This window comes from Thrips palmi, unplaced genomic scaffold (genome assembly GCF_012932325.1).
Source record: "Thrips palmi isolate BJ-2018 unplaced genomic scaffold, TpBJ-2018v1 HiC_scaffold_19, whole genome shotgun sequence".
Classification (NCBI taxonomy): domain Eukaryota; kingdom Metazoa; phylum Arthropoda; class Insecta; order Thysanoptera; family Thripidae; genus Thrips; species Thrips palmi.
The window spans coordinates 2,159,072-2,175,672 of NW_023144628.1; the positions used below are offsets into that span (position 1 = coordinate 2,159,072).

A 16,601-nucleotide genomic window follows, 5' to 3' on the forward strand; every position below is an offset into this window, starting at 1 on the left:
TAGGGTCACTAAGTCCCATTAGATTCAGTATCGCGTAATTTCTCATAGAGATTTTTTTGCCATGCCAACAACTTCTCATAGCAACTTCATTCCGTTCTGCTTAGAATTTGGAACTTGGAACTTGGTTACATTGAGTCATGGAGTGAAGCCCTTATTTTTGAAGGGACGAAATGTAACCGCTCGCACTGAATGGTAAGGGATAATTGATGTTATATTTCAAACCTAAATGAACTGAACTTTGGCTATAAACTTTGTCTTGCATGGAATTAATCGTCATTCATACTTAATCACAACCATAACAAAGCATTGTGGCTGATTGTTTTAATCGTTTTTAGGGATGAACATAGTCGCTCATAGAAACTATTATGATGTTTGTCTAGTTCGTTAAGATACCTTTTTTCTCATCAAGCTCTCAATCAAGACGGGCCAAGCGGGTTAGCCTTGAAGTTATAAGCTAGAGGTTGTGTTGGTTATTTTAGTTAAATTTTGAACATTTACTAGGAGTTTTATGACACAAAGCATGACATATCAATCTGTTTTTATTTTACATACAATGTGCTCTAAGTGGTAATTAAGGTTTTTTCAGCTTGCCTCGCTAGAACACAATTTGTGTTTTATGAGTGTACCTGTTGCTTCTCAACTGTTGCATGCTCAACTGCATTCAGATTTAGACTGTCACAATTCTTTCTTTACATTTCTGTACGATTTGTTGCAGACATGTCTGGGGAAGAAACATTGCAACCTGGAAAAGCCATGGAAACCTCCCAAAATCAGTTTATTCGCAGACCCACACGGTCGTCATTACGAATTTCTCAAGCCAACTCTAAACCAAAGGCAATAGATATAAGTTCTGAAGATGAAGCCAGCTTCCCCAACTACCCTGAAGACTGGAGTGATACAGAACAAGATGATGGTTCCGAGTTTGCTGGGATGTTTCTGGACATTGACGTCCATGAAGACCATGAAAGTAGCCTAGAGGCACCAGAAGAAGAGCCACCTCTGCATGCAGAACAATTGAAACCAAAAGGCATTATAGCCAAGCTGTAAGTTTTTATATAATTATTTGACATTATTAAAACCTTTTCATATAATCACATTTTTAAGTAATGGATTGCATTCTGACCTTCTCTAGATCTCAGAAACTTAACTCCAAGTTAAAGGCTGTGTACGCTCCACGCCCAACTGATTCCCTTCTAGCATGTCTAGAACCTGAGGTAACCGTGGCTACAGGTGGGACTATTACATCTGGTATGTTGACTCTTTTGACATTTTATTTTAATTTCTGTTGCAAAATTTCTAATTTTTAAATTTAATTTAATTGTTTTCTTACTACTAGGAGGGGTTCATGTTTGCCCATGGTGTCCTCTTACTTCCTCATCATTAGAAATTCTTGAAAACCACATTACAACCTGCCATCATGTGTCAGCTGGTGAACAAACTGATGAAGGCACATCAGAACATCAACACATTTGTAACGAATGTGGTAAAGCTTTTGTCAAAAGTTGCCATCTGAAACGTCATTATATCATCCATACTGGAGAGCGACCATTTATTTGTGTCGACTGTGGGGAACGCTTTGCAACATCAAGCTGCCTAACAACTCATCGAAGAGAGCACACCAGTGAACGTCCCTTCAATTGTAAACATTGCTCGAAAACATTTTCTTCCATTTTCCTTCTCAGGCTCCATCTGAAAATTCATGAAGCTGAGAGACCATTTGAATGCTCTATTTGTGGAGAACGTTTTACCATGAAGAGCTACTTGAGGATCCATCTGAACGGTCATATTGGTGACAAAGCTTTCATGTGCTTCAACTGTGGGGATGGATTTGCTACAAAAGATGACCTAATGGAACATCGCCAAATTCATACTAGTAGCAGTGCAGAATGCCACAAATACTATTGTGAACATTGTGGACACTCATTCCAACAGAAACAGAACTTCAATAACCACATGAGAGTTCAGGAGGGTGACAATCACCCCTGTTATCTGTGTTTCAAGCAATTCCCACAGTTCAATAAAATGAAGGCACATATGCGTTATCAACACAAAGTTGAACCACCAGATTCCATGTGTAAAAATACAGGAGTCTTTGTATGTCTGCACTGTCAAAAAGAATTTGGCCATGTTGTGCCTTTGAAGCGTCACTTACGTGTTCATTCTGGAAATAAGCCATTCAAATGCGCGGATTGTGGAGAGAGCTTTCGTGGAGGGAATGACCTAAAAGTTCACATTCGAATCCATACGGGAGAGCGTCCGTTCACTTGCCCTGAATGTGGGGAGAGTTTTACTCAAAAAGGCAATTTGACAGTGCACATCAGGACCCACACAGGAGAAAGACCTTTTGAGTGTGACATTTGTGGTCGTTGTTTCCTGAAGAGCAGTAATTTAAAAGAACACATGAAAGTCCATCAAGATGGAAGAGGGAAGAGGACAGGTGTGGCTGCAGGGGGAAGACCACCTCGTTTCTTAATTGAGCAAGAGCAGCTTGAAAGAAGGGGATATGTTACAGTGACAGCTGATAGCAATGTTCCAACAGCTGAGGTCTCAGTTGTCAAGAGAGTTTCCGAAATGGCAAAGGAATCAAGCATTTTCAGAGCAGCCATAGCTGAGCGTTTGAAAAAAACAGGATTTGTGTCAATTAAGAAGAATGAAGTGAATTACCAAACCACCCATGGAGATAATTTTGGTGATAAAATTGCTGAGCGCTTGAAGGAAACTGGGGTACTTTCATTTGGGAATGGAAAAATATCTTTGAAACTTATAAATGTGAAGAATGATGCCCACAATAATTTAGCTTGAATTTGAATATGTGTAAGTTAATTAGTCAATTCAAAGCTTTTGCACTGCCTGGTCATGGGATAGTTAGAATGTGTTTCCACTTTTCAATTGGAATGATGTATTTTTATGTTGATTTTTGGTATCAAGTTATTAGTCCAATGAATAAATTGAATAAAAAAACCAAATTCAGTTTATAGACTTTTGCAGTTATTCTGGTGAAAAATCTTTCTGTTATCATCTCAACTATTTAAAATGAGCAAAGGCCATATTGGCACTTGTTTTCTGCATTAGTTTATCAAGTCAGGCTTACTATTGAGAGCTGGTTTGACGTGCCCCTTTGTATGTTCTTGTCGTTTTACTTCTGTTTGTTTTTAGGGTTGGTAGGTAGACATGTGCACTGTTCGTCATTAGTAAGACTGCAATATTTTAGTCACTTTATGTAGTCAGTTTGTTTTTGTGTAGTTGAATCACCCAGCTATAATCAGGGGATAAAGACTCTTGTCTCTTTTCATTTAAAGATCTATATATTTAAATGAATTTAACTAGTTTGATACCAATGCCAAAACCTGCCATGTGATTCATGTAACAAAGTTTGTTCTTTTTTGTTGTTGTGATTTTACACCAATTATTTTGTTAGTTGCTTGAATATAGTTTATCCCCGCTTGCATATTCAAATTATTCAGTTAGGTTGTTCTTTTATTTTGGTTGTTTTTTTGTGTTTTTTTTTTTTCAGTCTTAGCAGTAAAATTGTTAATGGTCATAGTATTTTGTTGTTAAAGTGTAAAGGATTTTAGGGCTGACATCTTTATCAACCACCTTATTAGTCACTCTGTTACATGGTGAATATGTTACCAACTTTGATAGTCTTGCTCAATCTTTCAAAGATTTTATTCATTGTGAACATTGTTAATTGTCCCTCTTAAGTGTCATTATATGTAGCCATGAATCTTGTCAAAAGTCTAGAAATAAAGTGTGAAATACTTGTCAATTTAGGACAGCTCCTTTATTTAATATTTCTCAGCCATATCATGTCCTTACAAAAGTCGAGAGAAAAGAAATTGCTCACATATATTGACACAATATAGTGGTGAGCTGGGCAGTAATTTTACATTTGATCACACTCTGCTGTTTATTGAGGCATTGACGTCGGCTAAGGTTTTAACAATAGGGCCACACTTTAGAAGCTTGGAAACAGTCTCTTCCACCTAGCCGTTCCTTCAAATCCCAGATTTGTTGTTCACAGTTAAAAAGCTTCTTCCTTAGCCTAACATACAAAATTCTACACAACAATGTCTTCTACTCATTGAAGGCATGCTAATCTAAGTGTTACGTCTACAACAGATGCACATATTTCCAGCCACTTCAATTTTTTGAATTTAGCCTGGAAGTAAGTGCAGGAATGACATTTTATTAAATTTATATAGAGGCTGCTTGAAAGACAGAGAAGTCCTATTTCGGTACATCAAAGTGCTTTTGATGTGGAGACAGTGAGCATTACTGACTAAAATACTAGGCCTACATACAGGATAGTTTTACTAAGTACAATATTTTGTATCAAGATAAGAAACCAGCAGAATTCAAACCCACCATGTTGGGACAAAGATGTTATCCTTTGTTATTGTCTGACACATGTTTGTGCATGGTTTAATAAGTGGAAATAGTTTATTTCCAGAATGGCAGCAGTGAAGAAACACAAATTGAGCAAAGTGATTTGGGAGTAAGGGCTGTTTAAAATTATTTTAAATTATACAGCAGAAATTGCTGTAAAATGATTGCAGTTTTTCAGGAGAAAGAAAGACACATTCGTTTCAACAAAACAACATAAATTACAACAATAGACTCCAGACAAATTGTTTCATTCTAGAAAGCGCAAGTTATCACTCCACGATTTGTGACATAACACTTGCTCCAAGGCCATTTTTACTTTATGAGGAGATACTGTGAATAAACTTGACTCCAGTCAAAAAGTGATGTGCCCACATTCAACACAGTACCAAAATCACATCAAATTCCGCTTCTAAATAATGGCTTAAAAAACAACAGCATAAGAAGTTGATATGATACGTTGCAATTTGCTTAGCCATGGCTCATTGAAAACTTTAATACAAGGTCGAAGGGCTGCGTGGGTTGGGAGAATTATATGTCAATAAAATACTAACCTTAGGCTTAGAATTATCCTCCGAAAAAGGTGGAGAGCGGGAGATAGAGAGAAAGAGAGAGTTGTGACGGTCTGTCATCCGAAACTATAGGAACGATAGCACACCCCCCACTGCAGAACCTTTCACAAAGCAACGCACGAAAAGGCCAATACTTTGGTTGCACTGTTAACTTTTGCTCTGTCGTAATTTGTTCGAGTCAAACACGGGATCGTTCAAAATTTACAATCGAGTCGAAACGCTTTGTGAGGTTTCTGCAATGCTTCGTGGCCGACTTAGGGGCTGGACAAGTCGCCTGCCGACTCGGGTCAAGGGTCGCACGCAGCGTGCATGAACCGAGTCAGGGCAGACGAGCCGTCTGGGGCCGTGTGTCCTGGTACGGACTCCGTGGCGGCGACACTCTCTCGCACTCTCGGCCTGCGCGGGGCGGGGAAGTCCCGCCTGGAAGCTTGCGGGTGGCGGCTGGTGGCGCCCTGGCGGCGGTGGCGGCGGCGGCGGCGCGGTGGTCGGCCCCAGAGCGAGCGGGGCACCGCGGGGCACCGCGGGCCGGGACGTGCTCGATGGTCGCGCCCTCCAGGAGGCCGTAAAGGCCTTCCTGCCTCGGGGTGCGGGGCGCGGGGCCCTGCGGCGCCCTGGGCCCTCGTCCCTCGCTGCGAGCACGGCGAGGCCGGTAGCGCTGGGAGCTGGAAGCGCTGGAAGCTGGGAGCGAGGCTAAAGCGGGGAGCGAGGCTACCGCTTGGGCTACCGGTTGCCTCCGGAGCCGGCGGGAACGCACACCGGGATGGCGTTGGACCACTTGCCGTTGCGCATGCAGCGCAGCATGCTCACGCCGCGGATCTCGAGGCCCACGTCGCAGTCGAATGTCACTGTCTCGCCGATCTTGTAGTAGAACTTGACGTCGGACATGCGGCCAGAGATGGCCGTGCCCGGGTAGGAGCACGCCTGGACGCCTGCAACAGCACGAGGCGCGCGACCATCACCACACGGCAGGGGAACAAGCGGCAACCACTTCAACTTCCAACCGTCAAAAATTCAGAAGCACGGGCACTCCGTCCACACAGCTGCGGTGCCTGTCCATCTAGCAAGCTTCGTTAAACAACGTCAATGGCGGCCTAGGAGCTACACTGGGAGACAAAGCGACAGTACGGACTACGTCGACAGCCTACAACATGGGAGCGAAGAGACACACTACAAGAAGAGGGTTTCTTTACTTGATTATTGCTTTGGATGGGCTCCGTTCCTGTCAAGCGTTTGGAGAGTTATCAGCCCCACAGTAATGGCCAAGTGCCTACCAGTCACAGACATTTTTTTAGTCGTGAATTTGTCCTATCAAGTGAAAATTAGACAGCTGCGTCACTGCAGGATCGGCCGACGGCCACATCATCCTGACGGTGGGGCGAGTCCTCGTGTCGACGTCCTGGCGGTCCCGGCGGTCCTGGCCATGCTTTGAATGGGGTTGGGTGGGTTAGTAGCCTACCTAGCCGGCCAGCTGCTTACATTTGGGCACGGACCCGGACCAACGCCCGTTCTCCTGACAGGCAATGATGGGCTGGCCCTCCATCATGAACTGCGGGTTGCAGTTGAACTGCACGATGTCGCCGGCGCGGTACGGCGGGCCCTGGCCGGTGGTGTAGCCGTGGTCGGGGGTGCCCGGCGCCTCGCAGTTCACCACTGCAACCGAGGGACGGCCGGCGTTAGACACTTGGCGCGCCCACACTGTTATTCAGGGGCGTTCGATAACTGTACACTTTAAGGCGCCAGTTGCTGCACGCCATCAGTTTCTAGTAATTGAACACCCCCGGCACCTGAAGGATGTCGAGGGCGTTCGGTTTCCGCTCACCACGAGCCTTCAGGCGTATAGTTATTGAACTCCCCCGAAAAAACAGAGTGAGAGGCGGAGAAACGTGAGCGATTCGAAGAGAAAGCAAAAGAGAAGACTTACCGCTGTCGCGAGAACCCAGTGGTAAAAGATAAGACAGCAGGCGGAAGCGAGAGACTTCCAAGCGGGATGCACAGCCCGCACAGCGTACGTACCGGGAAACCGCGACGACCAGTCGGACCGGCCAGACCAGCCGGACCAGAGCAAACGCCGAAGCAGCGGCTGGGCAGCACAGAGTGTGAGGCTGCGGGGCGGCGTGGCACCTTGGTGCGGGGGACTGGCCAAAAACACCCTCTTCGCCAGCAGCGTGCATGAACTAGAAAGGGAGCCCCAAAGAGCTCGGCGGACGAGCCAGCCAGTGCAGCCACTGAGCCGCCGAGGTCGGCGTCTAACGTCCGCCAGCCTCTGTGCTGCCGTCCCCCCTCGCGGCCAGCACCAAACTGACCAAGGAAAAAGTGCGCCAAAACCAAAAACGCAGCGCTAACACAAATTTGGAAACTGAGCAAAACATATTAACCGTCCGTAGGCGGGCGTGCCAGAGGCAGATGTCGCGGCAGACGTTGTCGTTCGATGCGCGTGCTGCGCGTGCCACGCATGCTGGTCATGCTCGGTCGCGGAGAACCAGGAGCAGCAGGAGCACCTTTGCAGGTAGGGTAGGGGCCGGCCCACTCGCCGTTCGCCTGGCACACGCTGTGAGTCGGGCCCACGAGGCCGAAGCCCGCCGGGCAGGAGAAAACCGCCTGGCCGCCGACGCCGCGGCTCAGGATGGACACGCGGAGGTTGGCGTCAACGGCCGGACGCGCGCCAACGCCGAAGTCCGCGCACTCGACGCCTGGGGGCACGGGGCACGCCATCAAGAGGGGCAGGGCGAGGCACAGCGGCTTAGCGTCCGGCCCGAGGCCCGGCCACGGCCGCACCAGTACCAACTGCTGAGCCACCGAGCCAGGCTCTTTAGAGAGAGAAGGAAAAACAAAGTTCGATGCCGTGGCAGCGCTGCTGACCGGGGCACCGGGGCCGCCGAGCACGGGGGAGGCAGCCTTGGAGGCAGCGGCCGGCTGGGTTTCACCAGGTTTCACCAGTTTCACCGTGTCGTCCTCGCGTGGGCTTGGGGGCGCGGGGCATGTGCGGCGGCCTGCCTACGGCGAGGCCTACGGGGCGTGGAGAGACGCGGGGCTGCGAGTCGAGCGTCTCGCGGACGAGCTCCTGCTGCCCACGACGAGGGGCTCCAAGGGCGCGACGCGGCGGGCTGGGCTGGGCTGGGCTGGGGTATGCAGATTGGGGGGCAAGGGGCCCCACAAGGGCGTGTCTGGCGGACCGCCAAACCGGCGGGCTGGACGTTCTGGACGGAGCGCGCACAAGCAGGAGGCGAAGCAGGGCGCGAAGCAGTAGGGCAGTGTTGCAGCGGGACCCGCCGAGGGGCCGGCAGGGCGGATGGACGCATTGAAACCCAGCCAGCTGCTCAGCAGGTTACACGTTCTGAACTTTGAACCTCCCCCGTACCGGGCGGCCACCCCTACTGGCTCCCACCACACAGATACACAACAAGGATGTTCATCGTTCAGAGTTTTTTTTTGTTTACTTACTGGAAAAAGTGCCTGGCCTCTGCCCACTCTTTTTTTTAATTAAAAAAGTGTTAACAACGCAAAGAAATAGCACTAAACAGGGGCGAGGCGAGGCACCCCTTTGGTCTCTTGGCCTTGGCCTGCCTTGGCCTTGAGTCGGACAGGGTGGGGAGGTCTTTGTAAGAAGGAAGCTCAAGCACCTAGTGACTCACTCTCGCAGACCGGGAACGGGGCGGACCAGTTCCCGGACGCGAGACAGACGATCTCCGAGGCGCCGATGAGCGAGTTGCCGCCGGGGCACGACATGGAGACGCGCGAGTTCATCTTGGTGTGCGTCGCCGAGTACACCAGGCCCCGCTTCTCCGGCAGCTTGGGGCAGTTGACGGCTGCGCGGACAGCAAAAGAGTGTCAAAAACAACGGCTGAAAAAGGCACAGAAAAGGGCCTTCGCGACGTTGGCCTCACCTTTCACCTCGATGGTGACGGCGTGGGTGTGGCGGGTGGGCGTCGTGCAAGTGAACTCTCCGGAGTCGTCCTGGCTGGCGTGCAGGATGCTGAGGCGGTACTCGAGCGCCGAGTCGCGCCCGTCCTCCGAGTTCCAGCCTGTGGGGTACACCCTGCAACACGCGGCACGCACACGTCAACACGCCGTCCTCGCCACGCCAACCCACTGGCTACCGTTAGTATCGAATGGAACCAAGACAGTGGCATGCGAAGCACCTATTGGATGCCGTGGAGCTCCAAACAACTGCTTCGGGACGGCGGCTGTGGGGGTGGGGTCGGGTGGCGGAACTCTAAGAGTGAACACTGAGCCGTCAACAAACAGTTACGTTACGTTTGTTTCAAAGGGGGATGCCGCCGAGAAAAGGGGACAGAAAAACGCGCTACTTTGCACAGACAGTGAGACACAAGTGCAATGGACTTTGAGTGCAGTACAGGGGATGGAAATGGAGTGACATGCTTCTACCGCTACGAAAACCACTTACTTTTGTGGCGTATCAGTTGCGTTAGTCGAGTTCAAGGAGTCAGTTAGAACGATAACAGCTGAATTGTTGGAGCTACAACAGCAACAACAACAATAACAACAAAATAAGTCATTCCACGCTCCACCACACAGATCATTACCACACATTATTTTACCACACAATAAGAACACGATTAGCATGCAGAGCACTGTAGTCGTTAATGTATTTGTGTATACATTCTAAAATAAGGACAAGCAAGCAATGACACTGTCTAAACCACTCCACAGGGGGACATATCTGGGAACCCCTCTGGGAAAAGTAACCTCGAATTTCCCCTCTCTCGAGCGTAAACTAATCATGAAATCGAACTTCAAGTCTAGTATTAACAAAAATCTACTCGACAGAGTCTCGAGACAACACTAGACGTTTTCTATCCTAGACATCGAAGCAAAGTAGGCTATGCAGACTTGAGACGTCTCATGAATGATTGCGTATTTTGAGTGAAAAGGAAGAGACACTGGAGTTAACGAGGCGTACCTGTAGCTGTGGTTGACGGACCACTTGGGCGTCCCGAAGCGCCGGATCCACAGGCACTCCATGTGCAGCACCACCCCGGGGTACACGATGAGCTTGCCGTCGTTGCTCTGCGCGATGGGGCCCAGGCGGTGCCGGAACAGGATGGTGGGGGGCTTCTCCACTGCCGGCAAACCGTTGGCGTTTATTGTGCTGTCATGCAATTTTTTCTTAAAGTTAGACCGTCAGGGACTCACGGGCATAGTCGTTCTCCTGGTTGAGGCCGAAGCAGACCGGCTTCTGGCCGTCCCACTCCCCGCTCACGCAGCGCCTGTGGCTGGAGCCGATGAGCTGGTACTTGCCGATGTCCCTGCAACGCGACACCTGAAAAATGAACCCAGAAACCGTTTTCACCTTCGGAGGATTCTTTTGACCGGCACCGGGCTCCCGAGTGTGCCTCACCACCACGGCGCCGGCGGGTAGCTCCACCACGTCCACGGTGATGAGCTGGTCGTTGTGGAAGGACACGACGTTGGGCTCGGTGCTGCGCAGCGTGCACGTCGTGTTGTCGCGCATCTTGCTGTCGGCGAGGTCCTCCATGTCTAGAGCGGCAGCGAGCGTTAAACGTTAGTCTGACGGACTGACTACGTGCAGTGGGGCGCGCGGCGCTGCGTTCCTTACCGCAACTCAGGGACCGCCCCAGCCAGGTGCCATCCTCGCACAGAACGCGCCACGTCGACTTCTCGCCCATGATGCTGGCCATGCAGTTGAAGGTGACCTCGGTGCCGTCCGGGAAGCTGCGGACAGACAGACGGAGCAGTCGAGGGGGAAAGGCCAGTCTGCCTGGCGCCAGCAGCGCCGGCCGCGCCAACCGCCGAGACTCACTTGATGTCGCTGTCCTTGATGGGGTGGCCGTTGACGTAGACGAGCGAGCCCTGCACCTTGCTGGGCGGGTTGCACGAGCGCCGGTCCCCCTTGTCCACCTCCCCGAACAGGTCGATGTCGCTCCCGGAGTCGCTGCCCCGGTAGTGCGTGTCCTCGCCTGCAAGAGCACGCCGAGCATGAGGGCGAGCAGCGGAGCAGCGGAGCAGCGGCCGGCTGGAGCGGAGCGCCCGACCAACGGCGGGTAGGCAGCCCGCTGCGCGCGGCTGTCCCGCACAGTCCTGGCGTGCCTACCTCGCAGGCGGTCGGGGCCGCCCGGCCGCCCGGCCCACGACACTAGGAAACTCCCAACAAGTCTTCCTGCTTCCCCGCCACCAGCATTCCAAATCCGTTGTTAGGCAGAAGACCCGAAGGCTACTTGGCACTCGCACTCTGCAGTCAGCGCCGGAACTGCGTCCAGACAGCGCCCGGGTTAGTCGCGTTAGCACCACACCAAGCACGGCACTCTGGCACACTGGTCAACGCAAGCAGCCAACCCACGCTGTACCTGGGCAGTGCGGCGCGGGCACCAGGCCGCCCCGCGAACACGTCGCGCTTCGGGTCAGCTCCAGGGTGGAGACGGCGGAGTTGGAGGTGAGCCCCGAGGTGAGCCCGGAGCACAGGTAGCTGACGGTGGAGCCGGGGCCGATGGTCAGTCCGGCCCGGTAGCCCCGCAGGTACTGGCCGTCGCGGACGGGCGGCAGCCTGCAGGGGGGCACGGGGGAGGAGGGGGCGGGGTGGCTGCGGGGGGCAGCGGCTACAGGCCAACTACAGAACGTTAGGGCGAGAGCCCGCACCCACGCCGTCGCCGCGCGTGGCGGCAGTTACCCCCTACCCTGCGTCGTTACTCCCAGTAGTTACTCCTAGTAGTTACCTGGCTCGCACCACGGCAGCTCCGAGACGTCCCACTCGCCGTGCTTGCAGCGGAAGCGCAGCGCCCCCACCGGGTTGTAGCCGTTGATGCAGGAGAACTTGACCTCCTCGTCGCTGCTCACCTCGGTGTCCTCGATCAGCAACGTCGAGTCGTTGACGCGCCGGTAGATGGCGTGCTCAGTCTCCGGGATGCGGCAGGGCACTGCGGACACAGCGGGGTTAAAAAAGGTTTTCCCAAATTTATTTTGGGTTTTTAAAGGAATTTTATTTGCAGTGTACCTATGATGCACTCCGGCTTGGCGGGCTTCCACCGTCCGCGCACGCACTTGGCGGTCTGGTTGGCGCCGATGCTGAGCTGGTAGCCCACCTCGCACGAGACCTGCACCGTGGAGCCCGACGAGGCCGAGTCGTTGTGGTCGCGGCCCGGCTTGGTCACCACCACGTGCGTGTACTGGTCGGTGGCCAGCGCCTCGCACGTCACGGCTGCAACACGACGGAGGAGAGCGCGTCAGCCGGCGTCAGCGGAGCCAGTGTACCCTCGACGTCGGCGAGCCCGCCGCGCAACGTACTGTTCCCCGGCGACGTCTTCTTGGTCGAGTCCTTCCTGGTCTTGGTGCTCTTGCGGCGGTCGCCGCCGCGGTGCCGGTTGGCGCGCATAACCTGGGGGCCGACGCGCGTCCGGGAGGCGCGTGCCTGCCGCGAGAGCACTGTCTCGTTCCTGCGGGAGAAGAAGAAGAGTGTACTAGTCTCGAGAATGGCTGTAGAGAGGGCTGCGAACGGCGCAGACACCCACTTCTTGGTCTTAGCTGCGGCGGTGGTGACGGCGTGATGGTCCAGGCTCTCCTCGGAGGAGGAGGACGATGACGACGAAGATGACGCCTGCGGGCAGCAACAAAGCGTGGTTGTCAAACTTGCCGGAGCACCGCGGAAACTCAAACCCAGTCCAAAACTCGCCTCGTCTGTGGCGGACGCCGAGTTGGAGTCCTCCTCCTCGTCGTCGTCGTCGTCCTCGTGGTCGGGGTCCTGGTGCAGGGCGGCGCGACGGGCCCGCTCGGCCCGGGCGTGCTCGCGGGTGCGGCCGTCCGCGGTGAACCAGGACACGAGGCGAGGCATGCCGCGGGGGCCATCCGCCCCGTTGTGGGCCGGCTGCGCGCGCCCGTATAGCTGTGGAGAGAGAACGACGCATTCAGATCGGGCGAAGGTCATGTTCAGCCAGTAGCCGCACAGCGGGAGGGGTCGCCGTCTTTACGGGATGCGTGTCGCTGTAGCTCTGCTCGGGGTCCCCGGCGACGGACGCCGAGTCCGAGGCCGCGTGGCTGTCCGGCGACAGGTTCTTGCCCAGCAAACGCGCCATCATGTCGCGGCTGGCGGCAGACGGCTGCATCGCGCTGCTGTCCTGCACGCTGTGGGGCAGCAAGGTCAGAGCGAGGTTAGGGGCGCCTGACGCCTCGGCCGGTTTGGGCGGCAGGGCGGCAGGGCACGCTGGCGGCCTACTTGTCGTGGTCCATGACGGGGGCTCCCCACGGCTGGAACTCCACGGACGGCGCCGGCGTGGCGGCCGTGAGGCGCGTGTGCTGGCGGTGGCCGGACACGTGGTTGCTCTCGTTGTTGTCGCTGCGGGCCAATTTCAAAATGAGTGTTCCGCGCGCCTTTTTTTTCATAGAGCGAAAAAGTACGCCTTCAACATGTTTTACCTGTCGGCACTCCAGCGCGGCGATGACATCATCTTGAGGCGGGCGGCGAAGAGCGCGGCGCGGCGGCGGCGCACGGACCGGCTCCAGCGCAGGCGGGGGTGCTTGCCGGGGACGCACCTGGGGACGACAACGGCAACGACGCAGTCAGCCTCCCAGCGAGTTAAGCCTGTTAAGGGCCGGCGGGCTGGCGCGCGGCGTTGACGTCACCGTGCCGCGCACCTCGAGCCTCGGCCCTCGGGGCGCGGCGAGCGGCGAGAGGCGCGTGGCCGTCGAGGCGGCCGCGGACACTCACTTGGGCAGCTGCTGGGGACTCCACTCGCCGCCGATGCAGGTGGCGCCGGGCGGGCCCTCCGCCAGCACGTAGCCGCGGTCGCAGTCGTACATGATCTGCTTGTTGTTGGTCACCTTGCGGACGTAGGGCCGGTAGTCGTACAGGCCCATGTTGCCCACCAGCATCACCTTGCCGTTCTCCACGTAGCCCGGGAAGGGGCAGTACACTGCGAACACAGGGCGGAGCGTGAGAGCGGTGCGGCGCCCTCCTCCTGAGTACGCCGTTAAGAGCACGTTGGAGCTGTGCCGCCGTCGTGGGCGTTCTCACCCTCGTCGCACAGTGGCACCTCGTTCGACCAGTTGCCGTACGAGCACTCCGTCACGTCCGTGCCGTTGAGCGTGTAGCCGTCCCGGCAGGCGAAGCGGGCCCGCATGCCGTGGTCCGTCTTGGGCGCGATCACGTAGCCGTTGCGGGGCGCGCGGGGCATGCGCTTACACCGTGCTGCAACCATCGTGCGCCATGGGGGCCACCGCCATGCAACCATCACAACCGTCACCCTCACCATGCCACCATGCTGTCGGCCATGCCACGTGCACCATCCACACCACCACCAGGAAGACGAAGACCCCCCACCAAAATGAACCTCAATTGATGAGCCACTCAGGGCCGAGTGGATCGGCTAAGCCGCCGATGCCTTAGCGCCTCGGCCTCGGCCTCGCCGCACCGCGCGCTGGCTCGCCGCCAACCCCGTGAGCCCACGCGGCGCGCTGCTGGAGCGGCTGGTGCGGCTGGCCACTCTCACCGTCAACCCCACCCCCGCCGTCGCGTACCTGGCTGGCACTTGGGGATCTGCGTCCAGGTGCCGTTGTTGCAGGTGACGGGCGTGCCGTTGTTGAGGAACTCGTAGCGCGGCTCGCAGTGCACCACGAGCTGCTCGCCGTGCTGCACGGTCTGTGCGCCGTCCGCGCCGATGGCCCCCATCAAGTCGTCCGTGTTGTTGCTCACGCCGCGCGGCTTCACCGTGCCGTTGATGATCTTGGGCACGACGCACGGCGCTGCAAGCACGCCACACGTTGCACTGGTCGGCCCGCGCGGCCGGCACGTCCACGACGACGTCTACGACTACGAGCCGTCGGAAGCAGGCGGGAAGGTCGGCGGCAACCGCACTTAACAAGCCCCGGCGAGGCGAAGGCCGAAGCACCCACTACGACCCCGACTAGGCGAAGCGACGCTGGCGAAGCGTTAGGCGATGCGGGCTCACCCATGCAGCGGGGGGACGGGTACCGCCAGTGGCCGTCGATCTGGCACACGGACGACGAGTTGCCCTCCAGCCTCGTGCCCTCCTTGCAGCGGAAGATGACGGACGCGCCGAGCCCCGTGCCGCCCTCTAAGTTCTCCAGCCATCCGTTGTACAGCGGCCCAGGGTCTCCGCAATTGATCTCTAGGCCACCGCGGGTCCGGTTCCGGGTTACACACACACACTCACACAAACAACACGGCCTGCCGACGCCACTTACAGAGCGCCCGCACCCGGCCGTTCGCTCCTTAGTCTACCCGTGCCTGCTGGCGTGCGTGCCTCACGCCGCCACGACGCCGCAGCGAGGCCGCAGCGACGGGCAAACGTGGTGCCACGAATGCGATTTCGAAATGCCAAGAAATGAACAAGTCCGAAAGGTGGGATTTGCCGTCCCGTGCCGCGTGCCGGCGTGCACAGTGTCGCCATGCGTGCCTCCTCGCGAGCCTCACATGCATGCATGGCCAGCCTCCGAGGCAGCCTCCCGCCCCGCGGCACCGCCCTGTAAGTTTTCCAGCCAGCCGCCTCACAGTGGGCCAGAGGACCGGTGGAGGTGGTCAAAACTCTAGACGCGTTTTGAGCTCCAGAGTCGCTAATCAGGACTCGAACCGAACCTGTGACCCCACCAATGGATTGCTCTTCGAACGAGGAATCCATTGGTGGGGTCACACGTTCGGTTCGAGTCCCATTTAGCGACTCTGGAGCTCAAAACGCGTCTAGAGTTGTGGCCACCTCCACCGGTCTTCTGGCCCACTGTGCGCCTGCTTCGCGCTGCTTCGCACTTACAAGACTTACAAGGCGGTGCCCGGCGTCGTGCAGAGTGGGCGAGTGCACTCTAGGCGAGTGAGAGTGAATGTTAAAGCCCCGCAGCCGAATGAAAGCAATCGGGTACGGACAGACCACGCCGCTATAACAGGCGTTTCTGCTCTCTCTCTCCCTCAGAGGGGAACAAAAAATTGGTTGCGCCTAAACCGCTGCTTTTTGGTAGCTCGAAAAACTAGATCGATTGACGAGGTTTAACTTGAAGCGGCTTGATTTTCGAGTAATTTAGACGTTGTTAAATGCTAAAAGTGGAGGGCACCCACCTTGGCACGCTGGCTTGTGTCCGGACCAGCGTCTGTCGGCCCCGCACTTCCTCGTGGCGTCGCCCACCAGGGAGTAGCCGTAGTTGCACTCGTAGGACACGACCGAGTTGTAGGCCTGGCGGGTGTAGATGGCGCGCCCGTTGACGGGGTTCTCCGGGGCGGGGCACTCGACCTCGGCCACAACTGCAAAGCCCAAACGAGGACAAACCAGGTATCTAGAGCGCCAGCGCCGCGGCCCGCGCCGCTCGCCGGCAAGTAGTTTAACGACAAAATAATAAAACAAAAACATTGGAACCTCGGCACGGCCCTTCCGACCGGAAGCGACCGCTTGCGATCATCGTAGTCTTGCTGGATTCACGGCGAGGACAGTGAGAACGACGTGATTCGAGAATGAGGAGAAAACGAACGTTTTGTCTCATGAAGTTTGAATGAAATGCAATGAAAAATGAATAAAGAAGGCATATGAGACAGACGCGACATCGAAATGGACACAGAAAGGAGAATGCAATGAAGATTCTACCGTGAGCTACAATGGAGCAATGAGTGAGAAATCTATGAGACACCTCGCTACTCTATGATGGCATTGCAGTGTGTGTATCCGGCATTCG

General features: G+C 55.0%; 2 protein-coding genes across 3 annotated transcripts in view; one reads left to right on the forward strand and one right to left on the reverse strand.

Annotated features, from left to right (window-relative positions):
* Positions 1 to 37: 37 nt before the first annotated feature.
* Positions 38 to 3,769, forward strand: LOC117646519 (gastrula zinc finger protein XlCGF26.1-like). The gene is made up of 4 exons (XM_034387531.1): positions 38 to 192; positions 716 to 1,043; positions 1,133 to 1,248; positions 1,337 to 3,769. The coding sequence occupies exons 2-4, from the start codon at positions 718 to 720 to the stop codon at positions 2,800 to 2,802; spliced, it is 1,908 nt and encodes a 635-aa protein (XP_034243422.1). The 5' UTR covers positions 38 to 192; positions 716 to 717; the 3' UTR covers positions 2,803 to 3,769.
* LOC117646517 overlaps positions 3,766 to 16,601 on the reverse strand; it is a 28,027-nt gene continuing 15,191 nt past the window's right edge. Inside the window, exons 7-30 of one of the 2 annotated variants that reach the window (XM_034387527.1) lie at positions 15,994 to 16,176; positions 14,876 to 15,055; positions 14,445 to 14,669; positions 13,942 to 14,115; positions 13,636 to 13,840; positions 13,344 to 13,460; positions 13,144 to 13,263; positions 12,899 to 13,052; positions 12,604 to 12,813; positions 12,443 to 12,528; positions 12,219 to 12,367; positions 11,929 to 12,132; positions 11,651 to 11,851; positions 10,741 to 10,897; positions 10,537 to 10,652; positions 10,318 to 10,457; positions 10,113 to 10,239; positions 9,880 to 10,039; positions 9,364 to 9,435; positions 8,843 to 8,994; positions 8,591 to 8,764; positions 7,457 to 7,648; positions 6,435 to 6,608; positions 5,679 to 5,887 (exon numbers count right to left, since the gene is read on the reverse strand). In XM_034387527.1, the coding sequence (XP_034243418.1) occupies positions 5,679 to 5,887; positions 6,435 to 6,608; positions 7,457 to 7,648; positions 8,591 to 8,764; positions 8,843 to 8,994; positions 9,364 to 9,435; positions 9,880 to 10,039; positions 10,113 to 10,239; positions 10,318 to 10,457; positions 10,537 to 10,652; positions 10,741 to 10,897; positions 11,651 to 11,851; positions 11,929 to 12,132; positions 12,219 to 12,367; positions 12,443 to 12,528; positions 12,604 to 12,813; positions 12,899 to 13,052; positions 13,144 to 13,263; positions 13,344 to 13,460; positions 13,636 to 13,840; positions 13,942 to 14,115; positions 14,445 to 14,669; positions 14,876 to 15,055; positions 15,994 to 16,176 (3,881 nt within the window). Of the gene's footprint in view, positions 5,888 to 6,434; positions 6,609 to 7,456; positions 7,649 to 8,578; positions 8,765 to 8,842; positions 8,995 to 9,363; positions 9,436 to 9,879; positions 10,040 to 10,112; positions 10,240 to 10,317; positions 10,458 to 10,536; positions 10,653 to 10,740; positions 10,898 to 11,650; positions 11,852 to 11,928; positions 12,133 to 12,218; positions 12,368 to 12,442; positions 12,529 to 12,603; positions 12,814 to 12,898; positions 13,053 to 13,143; positions 13,264 to 13,343; positions 13,461 to 13,635; positions 13,841 to 13,941; positions 14,116 to 14,444; positions 14,670 to 14,875; positions 15,056 to 15,993; positions 16,177 to 16,601 lie in introns of both variants that reach the window. The other variant, XM_034387528.1, reaches the window with a different exon arrangement.